General features: G+C 41.6%; 1 protein-coding gene across 2 annotated transcripts in view; it reads left to right on the forward strand.

The window, feature by feature from the left end:
- The window catches only part of LOC102200680 (rho GTPase-activating protein 20-like), a 31,665-nt gene that overhangs the window by 11,111 nt on the left and 9,922 nt on the right, over positions 1-10,632 (forward strand). For both annotated transcript variants that reach the window (XM_005739874.1, XM_005739875.1), the window contains exons 3-11: positions 3,240-3,413; positions 3,778-3,927; positions 5,714-5,755; positions 5,845-5,929; positions 6,078-6,155; positions 6,578-6,644; positions 6,927-7,100; positions 7,191-7,360; positions 8,855-9,019. In XM_005739874.1, coding sequence (XP_005739931.1) covers positions 3,240-3,413; positions 3,778-3,927; positions 5,714-5,755; positions 5,845-5,929; positions 6,078-6,155; positions 6,578-6,644; positions 6,927-7,100; positions 7,191-7,360; positions 8,855-9,019 — 1,105 coding nt within the window. The remainder of the gene's footprint in view (positions 1-3,239; positions 3,414-3,777; positions 3,928-5,713; positions 5,756-5,844; positions 5,930-6,077; positions 6,156-6,577; positions 6,645-6,926; positions 7,101-7,190; positions 7,361-8,854; positions 9,020-10,632) is intronic.

A 10,632-nucleotide genomic window follows, 5' to 3' on the forward strand; every position in this document is an offset into this window, starting at 1 on the left:
CACATTCTGTCTCTCACAGTTGAAGTGTACCTCTGGTGCAAATTACTGACCTCTGTCATCATTTTAGGTGGGGGAACTTGCACAATCGGTGGCTGACTGAATACTTTTTTGCCCCACTGTATAGCACATTTCCAGTGACCACTCAAAGCACCTTTAGACAAACCACATTTAAACATTTATTCATACAGTTTTTTATACACTTTATCCATCTCACATCAATATCCAATTTAGATTCACCAGCTACAGAGTAGGTGGGTCGATTCAGATATCAACGTATGAGCTCATATTGTATGTTGTGTGATAATAAATAAAGATAAAAAGAGAAGATGACGGGGTTATTTATTTGATTTTCAACAAAGAATTTTATAAAACTAGTCAGCAAGTTACAATGAAGACACCACCTGACTGCACTCTGTCAGAGTAGCTGTGATACTACTATGCTAAATGTGCTGCAGATAGTGCTGAACGTGTAAATCATGTACACAGTAGGTGTGGAGCTGCTCTGCTGGTGATGACACCATTTCTAAGTTACTCATAGGGTTGCTTGGCATGAAATAAAGACTGGTAAAAGGGTAAAGCGCTTGCCTGGTCCTGTCCAAAGGTAACCAAATAGGCTCAAAGCAGTCCTGAAACCCACTAAGTAACACATTATTTTTTGCTTGTTTGGTCCTTACAAAAACTCAAGAATTTAAGGTTTATCAGGACTTAAGGTACAGGACTGATTTTTGGCGGGGTGCCTTTACTACGTAGACTCTTGTTCCCATTGGAACAATAGGATTAATTAGTGGACTTCTGAGATGCTGGCACAGGTGTATGAAGAGAGATAGCAGCACCACTCGGCCTTTTTTCCAAATTGTTTGAATAACAATTTGCGGTAGGAAAGTTAGAGAAAATAAAATCCTTCTTGTCTTCTTGAGCTTAAACGTGCATTTGTGGTGTAACAACAAACCCAGTTACAGTGGGGTTCAGAACTTCAAGTGTAGATTAAATGATTTGCACATAATTGTATTCAGTGTGTGCAGTGCATTGATGATTAAGGATGCCATGTGCAGTGAGCCACACAGTTGTAAAGCAGTTTAATGGGCTCTTTAAATCTGGTATCCACTTCCTTTATACAGCAGCATCTTAAGTACATGACTGTTTATGACTTGTCTCATCATGTAATTCTGTTTTTACTCAAATACATTTTAGGAATATTAAATACTTTTCAAGTGTGTTACAAGTGTGGTGGTTAACAGGAATCCCATTTTCACTAATTAGGGTTCATGTTCCTAACTTATATTACCTACGTACTTTTGTCTCCATCCTATTTCTTTTTTTTAGTTAATATGAACTGAGTAATGCTTCATATAAAATGTGAAACAATTAACAGTATAAGTGAGATGCCTGAGAATTAATTAGTAGTTAATACGAATTGGAATTTATATTGTAAAAATAGCAGAAGAAAAAGGGCTAGACCAGTGAGGGAAAAACAAAAATTTCATCAATAAAACTTTTAAAAGTTCTTCTCTGGCTTCCAGAGTACTTCACTCGCACCCTACTCACCAGTGACTCCCGTGAACTTTACATAAGGGAGAGTGCTTTGATGTACTTGCAGGCTATCTTGTGTTGGGTGATTAAGGATGCCAGAAAGAGACAGAGATCTGAAGTGAATAATCTAATAACAGAGACACTAACCTCTCGGCCTAAGAGGCAGAGGCTGACTCTTTTTTATTACCTACAGGGACGTCCAAAGATGCTTTGAGATAAACTAATGTTGTAAACCTCCAAATATCTTCTTGCAAGACAGAAAAGTTTCGACCAATGAGTTAGCTGCTGCTAAGTGAGTCACGCTGCTTCAAAAACAAGTTACTCTATTAAATAAGAAGTGGTAGCACAGGTCATATCAAAGTAATTATTGTAGTAGAACATTCCTGAGGCATGAAGCATTCAGGTGAAGGCTGTTTGCTCTTTTGTCTCAGGTACAATATTTATATTCAATTCAATTTTATTTATACAGCGCCAAATTACAACAGCAGTCGCCTCAAGGCCAAACCCAACAGTCATATGACCTCCACTAGCGACTCCAGCAACAGTGGGAAGGAAAAACTCCTTTTTAACAGGAAGAAACCTCTAGCAGAGCCAGGCTCAGGGAGGTGCGGCCATCTGCTGCAACCCTTTGGGGTGAGATAATGAGGACAGGATAAGAGAACCACTGTGGAAGAGAGCCAGAGGTTAATAACAAGTACAATTCATGGTTCCTACTCCCCTTTCCCATCAGATGACATACAGTTTATCTTAAAAATTAACATTTAATTTCAAAAGGGAAAAAAAGCAAACATTAATTACTTTTGGATTCTGTATGGGGTCGCAGTGATAGACTGTATATAAAAGAAGGATGTAGCGTCCTACAGTGTGACACTATTGTGAGAGTGCCTCGAAAGATTAACAGGTGACTTAGATCATCATGTAAATTAATGCTGTGTTTTTCTGATAGTATAACTCACTGATATGCTGAGATCATTTCAACTTTCAAAAATGTTATAAACCTACATATGAATTCTGAATGTTATCGTTCAAAAGTATTACAGTACAGTGCTACATAAGTTTGTTAGCATTTTGTGAAAGTGCTTAAATATGCTCTGTTTGTAAAGATCTTTAGTCATATTTATTACTAAATGTGAGAAGAAATGAGTGGAGAGAATTTCACTGTTGTAACTGGTGTTCTTTACTTTTCTTTGAAATTCCACCCTTGATAAATGGATTGATACTTATACAATGCTTTTCTACTTCAGCTAAGCACTTCTGTTTTGCCTATAGAACCTTCACGCACCCTCACACTGTGATGCATTCAAGGCAGCTTGAGGTTTAGTGTCTTCCCCAAGTAAAACTTTCAGAGTAAAGTGATTTGGGGAGGGCCTGCCACGTAACTGAGCAGCTTCTCCTTGAAGGACATCACTTGCTTGTCATCTTTGATGTACTGCTGATGGTCTTCGACCTTGCTGCAATTACCCAAACTGCACGCTTTTGAACCACAGCAGACAATTAACACATAATATTTGATATTATTGGCTGGAATAGCAGCAGAGCAGGAAGAAGCTGCTGTTCTTCTAGTTTAAACAGAGCCACAGCTTTTAATGTGAAGGGCTGCTGGAAAAACCACCAAACTCATAGAGAACCCCACTGATTAAGTGAAAGAGATGTATCATAAGTTGTCGCAGTGTATTGAGGTTAATCTGTTCCATTTATTCATGTTCCAGAGAAAGCTTCCTGGTTCCCATGTGTCCAGAGACGTGTCCGCTGATCCAGTCCTTCCTGACTAGTTCTGATAGGTCGTTTCTTCTCCAAGGACATGCTCAGTTAAAGACGGGGATGCAGACTCAGGACAGACACCTCTTCCTCTTTACTGACATTCTGGTGGTTGCCAAAGCTAAGTAAGCACAAGTGTGTGTGCTTGCGTGCGTGTTTGTGTGTGAGCATGTATTCATATCTTTGTGGGGACCAGAAATTAGAAGTTCACTATACTTGTGGATCAACAGCCCAAAATCCTGGTCCCCACAAGTTTGAAGGCATTTTTGAGACTCAAAGTGTTAGGCTTAGGCTAAGGGGCTAGGGAAAGCATTATGTTAATTAGATGTCCCACAAGATATGAATACCCGACATGTGTGTGTGTATTCTTCTCTTTCTGTGAAGCAGATTAGGAACATTTTGGCTGTTCTTCCTGTCCTTCACACGGTAATTAGGTTAATGCCTGGGTGCAAGGTTTAAGTGTAAGGTGTGTGTGTGTTCTGTTCCTAGGTCAGCCAATCACTTCAAGCAGAAAGCCCAGGTGCGTGTGTGTGAGATGTGGACGGCAGGCTGCATGGACGAGGTGTGTGAGGGTAGCACAAACCCAGAGAGGAGCTTTGTAATGGGGTGGCCCACCTGCAACTGTGTCGCTACCTTTAGGTATCACACACAAAGATGCACAGCAGTACTACACACATGCTGCACTCATACGGACACAAATATTCACACACACACATACACGGTGGTGAATTGTACTTATTTTAACACATTTTCTTTTATACCAAGGTGTTTAGAAGTCCTTAACATGGGCTCATTGTGATGTGGTTGACCCAGAAACGACATTTGTACAAACTTTGTTCGCGCTGACGCTGCCTCACGTCAGCAGCTGTGAAGGTGTTTATGTTTCCACAGAAAATATGCTGCTGATGCTGTAAACTTGACCTTAAATGCCAAAGGAACAAAAACCAGACAGGATGAGCCAAAAGAGCTCAGTGACATCCTACCGTGCAACCATTAACACATCAGGCCTTGTTCTTATCCATTATTTTCAAAAGGAAGTTCTGATTCCTGCTTTTATGATGAGGAGTAAAAGTATTTCATCGTGAACCTCAGTTCACGATATATATATATATATATAAGTGTCAATTTAAACATTTGAATAGTGGAAGAAGAGACTTTTTTGCCTTTAGCATTCTGTTTGTTTCGAGCTTCCACGTGTCTTGGAAGAGAGAGACATGCTGATCTTTGCCACAGTTGCCAGGTGATGTTATCTATATGTCCAGGGAGCTGATGAAGTTTGAGCAACAGAGTAAGAATATAGGCCAAGAGGCGCTGATTGAGCTACAAAGCAGGATTTGATGCACCCTGAATCATGTCAGCTTGGTTAGGACAGAAACAAAGGGCAAGTAAATTTTCTGTTAGATATGTGACACTTTTTCTTTGTTCTTCTGTTTGTTAGCAGGGTTAGTCAAAATGTCTTGGACTTATTTGAATCTGTAGAATTTGGGGTGTGGGGTTTAAATGAGTATGTTTTGGAGTGTTGCTTTGCTCCAGGAAATCTTGGAAGAACCCATTAGCAAAGAGAAAAAGGGTAACGCCTTTATGTTTTGCATCAAATCTTCACTAAAGAAAAAGAAAATTGGGAGACATCAACTTGATGTTGTCAAGAGAAGTAACACCACATTGCCTGAAGTCATTGCAGGAATCCTACTCTGAAGGAAGACTAAGGCTGTTTTTTATGCTCACCACTGACCCCTTGTCACCTGGAGCTGTGCGACAAATTTGACGTCACAACTGCTGGGACATGCCGCAGTTTAGGTCTTATTTCTGCACTCTGCAATGTCTTGGCTTTCAGTTTGGATTTCCTCTTTTCCTATATCGGCGGTTATGTGTTGGTATTGTCTGTGTGGTGACACCTATCGTTCAGGTGAATACTGCAGCAGCTACCTGAGCCTTAACAGCAGGCTTAGAAGTGGTTGCTGAGAACGTTAGCAACAGACTGTGAAGCAGCGGGTGTACTGTGGCTGTAAAAGTTTTATAGTCATGGATTAAGCAGTAACACCGTCTGCAGTAGTTTGCATATTTTGCGTGTGGCATGAGCACCAGCAAGACCCACAGAACAGACACATAGATCAGTGGGTTGCAAAGTGGTTTGCAGATCTGCGGCAACTGTGTGCAGACCAAAGCAACTAAATATCACACCCTACCTGCGTGAAGTGGATGTGCGAAAGGGCTGGGACTGAGATCAGCTGATCTGGTAGGCTGAGATTCTAGCTAAGCTTGACTTTGTGACCTGCAACCTGAAATTCTGCAGAATGCTGCAAGTTGCTGTACTTAAAAAAAGCAAAACAGTTAGTATTATGACCCACTCACTGACGCACATGAACGCACACACACAGTCTGCAGTGATACATGATGCTCTTTTGATGTTTGTGCTTCCCTTCAGCTCAGCAGAACAGAAGGAGAAATGGCTCGCCCTCCTTAAGAGGTACACTTCCTTCATGTGTCAACAAAGTATCGTATTTACTGTGTGTGTTAGAGAAAGAGTTATTCTTACAGGCACTATTTCCTTTCCAGTCGTATAAAAGAAGAAAAAGAGATAGAAGAACCAAAAACCCTACCTGTGAGGGTGTACGGGAAAGGAATCAATACATTTGCTCTTGTAAGTTTTAAACTGTAGGGCCTACAGCTGATTTATTTGTGTATACTAGTACAACTGTAGGGTGTTGTTACAACTCGCAGTGCAGTGCGATGCTCCATCCTCCTCATCGGTATCTCCTGTGTTTCTGTGCTGCTTTTCCTGTAATTAGGCCAAAACGATCCCAGTCAGCAACTCAGATTCAACCAATGAGGTGATCCGCCTGGCCCTGCAGCAGTTTGGCATCATCGTAAGTAATAATCCAAAAACACTTTATTCATAAAGTCAATCCAACGCTTAGCCATGTGCTTGTTTGTAGTTGAGTATGAGCGGTGTTCTTTTACCTTAATACACAGCACCGCACCTCTGATTATTATTAAGTTGTCATGTTTCAATTCAAATGTCCAGTGTTTGGCTCTTTACCTATTTTATAATACTCACTTTGGCCATCTGATGAAAGAAACAGTGCCCGACCTTGCAAAAAGCCAGTGAAGCTCAGTACTGTGTTTTCTTACTTACCCCACGGTTGTGTGAACACAAACAGCATGTGAAAAGTCAAAAAGAATACGCATCTCTGCTCTGCCTGCTGTGGTTTTCTCTCAGGACTCCTTTGTGTATTTTGTTTTCCTGACTCCTTGACTCTTCATCTTTCTTTTTCTTTTCTATTTTTAGGGAAATATCAAAGACTTCCAGCTGTGGGTCCTCTCCAAAAGGGACAACGCCCCTTATCCTCTAATTGGTAGGTGAGCTTGGGGCACACTAGTTGAACAGACTGTCAGTTGTTTTTCTGTATTTAGTTTGTTTCCTGAACCAGCTGTGTGATTCTCTTCCTTTTGATCTTCATGTGCTTGACACAGGGGTGAGATGGGTTTTTTTAGGCACACTAGTACCTTTCATCCCTGGAGACGAGTGTGATGTAGCTCCAGAGAGAGTGTGTGCTCACTCATAATGTGATCTTGTTTTATAGCAACAACACTGAGCCTTCAGGGAGCACTATTGTCTCTTCTTCTCTCTCTCTTAGGTCATGAGTTTCCCTTCAGCATCCACATGAGTCATGTGAGATACTCTCAGGGAGGAGGCCGGGATGCTGCTGCTCCACCTGCAGACAGACTGAAGGCAGAGCAGCTGCAGGTGTACAAGCAGTTTCAGTTCATCCTCAAGCCTCGACCTGTTGAGCCGCCACAACAGCACACAGGTAAAATCATCCATTCTATGTCAAAGAAATTCAAAATAAAAATTAGAGCATTAGAATTTCATGCTTTCTGGGCTGCTGTCATCTCTTCAGATTTCTCTGGGAAGCCATTCAAAAGGAGGCGCTCGCTCATCGCCTGGGCCTTCTGGCGAGGCTCCTCCTCGAACCTGAATGAGCTGTCCCTCAGCACTGCACGAGGCTGTTTGTTCGGCCAGCCACTCAGCTCCGTTTGTGCAGGGGACACTCTGCCAAAGCCAGTCATGGTGAGCGTGTGCACTGAGTGACAGAAAGCACACATTTCATTTGGTTCATGGACGTTTTTATTGACATCTTACAGATCAGCATGAATGTAAATATTAACCTGAAATTTTAACCTGTTGATACAATCTTTGACACTTATTTTTGGGCAGTTTTCCCATTTTTCTTTGCAGAACCTCTCAAGCTCCATCAGGTTGGATGGGTAGTGTCAGTACACAGCTATTTTCAGAGCTCTCCAGAGTTGTTCAGTTGGATTCAAGTCTGAGCTCTGGGCGCTCAAGGACATTCACAGAGTGGTCCCAAAGCCACTCCTTTGTTATGGCTGTGTGCTTAGGTTGTTGTCCTGTTGCAAGATGAAGCTTTTCCCCAGTCTAAGGTCCAGAGTGCTCTGGTTTTCTGAAGCAGGTTATCATCAAGAATGTCTCTGTGCATTGCTGCATTCATCTTTCCCTCGACCCTGCTGCTATAAACATATTCCCACAGCATGTTACTGAAACCACCGTGCTTCACTTTAGGGATGGTATTGGCCTGGTGATGGGCAGTGCCTGGTTTCTTCCAGACATGACACTTGGCATTCAGGTTAAAGAGTTCATCAGACCAGAAAACTTTGTTTCTCATAGTTTGAGAGTCTCTCAGGTGCCTTTTGGCAAACTCCAGGCCAGCTATCACGTGCTTCCATCTCGCTAATCTACACTGATGGATGCAAAGGTGGTTGTTCTCCTGGACGGGTCTCCTCTCTCCACAGAGCTGGAGCTTTGTCATAGTTACCATCCAGTTCTTGGTCACCTGTCTGACTAAGGCTTTTCTACCCTTATCTCTCAGAGTGGCCAGATTTAAGAAGAGTCTTCCTGGTTCTAAACTTCTTCCATTTATGGATCATGGAGGCCTCTGTGCTCATTGGGAACTTCCCCAGATCTCGGAGGTCTAAAGACAATTCTTTGGACTTGGTTTGTGCAATAAAAGAGCTTGTTTTTAAGCATTGGCTGCATATTTTCACTGGCTTTGAGTTTTGGCCTTTTTCCTCATCTTGGCAAAGTAGGTATACAGCTCAATAACTCAATAACCTCAAATTTAAAAACTTTTTTAAAAAGTGTCCTAAAAAATTATGGTTTTGCTCAGATAAACAGTTTGATTCTCACATCCTGTGAGTTTATTTGCTTTGTGTCAAAGAAATGAGCTTCACTAGCTCATCAACTCGTATTGAACTCCTTTTATGAAATTCTGCACGTTCCTTCAGAGTGAATAGAAATGAACACCAGCATATTGCTAGCTGGGGCAAACAATGGACTTATACCCTACACTCAGTACAGAACCATGGCCTGACTTGTTTGTCCCACAACAACCAGGCTGGCTGGATTATGCACTTGAATTCGGAAGGGAGAAATAACAGCTGACCGCAATCTGCAATTTACTGACATCTAGTGGTGAGATTTTACACACTGTACCTTTAAAAAAAAACAAGGATACCCTCTCTAATTTTTATCTCTTCTCTCTCACAGGACATGTTGACGTTTCTGTACCACGAGGGTTCGTGGACGCGTGGGATTTTCCGTCGGCCGGCAGGCGCCCGAGCTGTCAGGGAGCTGCGGGATGCTCTGGATGCTGGAGAATCTCAGCTTCCTCTGACGCGAGACCACATCTTCATCATAGCTGGAGTCTTTAAGGTGGGAGATTGGTTTACAGCACCATGGTGTGCTCTTTGTGTACGTGAATCTCTGACGCTTACTGACCCACATCTGTTAAGACGGCATTAATCAGCTTCTTCTGCATCTCTGTAGTGTACGCAGCTGCAGGACAGCCTGTTCATAGCAGAGGAGCATAGTACGCTTGTTAATATAATCTGGACTATAATCTTGTTTAATCTGGAGGGATAACAGAGCCTCTGTGCATGAGTGCTTAAACTCGACAACGTCTTCAAACAGCACATTCAGTGTTAATTCGAAAAAATTCTGTGTTATTCAGTGTTAATTGTTACTTCCAATTAACACTGAATAATTTCTTGTAATAATTTCTCTACTTTATGTAAGAGGACTTTTTTACTCCGACTTAAACAGACCAACCAGAACCTACTGGATTCAGGAACAAAAGTTCTTCATACATGCACTCCCATCAATTAATCTGAATGTCTTTTTCACTGTTGTGCTGTTGCACAATTTCAGACTTGGGAATATGTATCTGTTGCAACAACAACATAGCACAGGACTGAATACATTGTCACATGAGCCAACGGGCACACTCAAGATTACAATGTGGATTTGTTTCCTAAGGCGCTCAACTCACTAAAGGATGATTAATTTGCAGAATGCCCTAAACCACCTATAGGTTCTTATCTACATCTATACAATCGGTGCTCGTGTAGCCTGCGTCATCTCCACAGCACCTACAAGCTAACAGGCTAGCTTACACAGCTTGACAACAAAGCAGTCGATAGTGATTTCAATTCAAGTACATTTAGCACAAAAGAAAAACTCTCAACTACAGCTACTGTACGTTTCTATTACCCCATCACATCTTCACATCTCAACTGATAGAGACAAGTTTAATTTGAATGTGCAGTTAGATTCATCAACAGGGACACATGGGCTGTATATTCAGGGTCTGCAGCCTTAAAGTACGCAGCCTCAACGGTCCTCAAGGGCCGCGTACTCAAAGACGGAAGTGTGAGGCTTGTGAAATGGGACGGTCTAGCCTCCGTCGCGCTGCCCAGGTTGCCTAGCAACCATGATAGCTGGAAACGTGTGGTTGACAGAAATGAAGGAGAACATATTTTGTTCATTTGCTTGTTTGTTTCTACAAGAGCTTTGTGTGATTTAATAAGTATCTGAGGCTGAGACCACAGGACTGTAAAACATGATTGTTGGGCTTCATATCTGTACTGAACAATCATATAAGATTAGCTAGTAAATAACAAATAGTTAATGTTGTTCATGAGACTAAAGTCAGTGTAAATATGATATGGCCAATATTATAGTTATTATATTAATCATTATTAGTTATTGCAGCAGTGAGTTTGAACTCTCAAATCAAATCACTTCTATTGTCACATCACATGTGCAGGTACACTGGTACAGCACATGTGAGTGAAATTCATGTGAGTGAACTCTGTGTCAAATACTGAGCTTCAGTAAAGATTCAAGTTGCAGCTATTCATAAGTCCTAACACCTTAAATCTTCACTCAAAGACACTCAAGTATTTTTGACAGTGTATATATAGATGTATTATACATAAGAGACAAATGTTGTTCCTTCAGTATGTATCAGGGGTGCAAAGCCTCAC

This window comes from Pundamilia nyererei, unplaced genomic scaffold (genome assembly GCF_000239375.1).
Source record: "Pundamilia nyererei isolate P.nyererei 1_Seehausen unplaced genomic scaffold, PunNye1.0 scaffold00094, whole genome shotgun sequence".
Lineage (NCBI taxonomy): Eukaryota > Metazoa > Chordata > Actinopteri > Cichliformes > Cichlidae > Pundamilia > Pundamilia nyererei.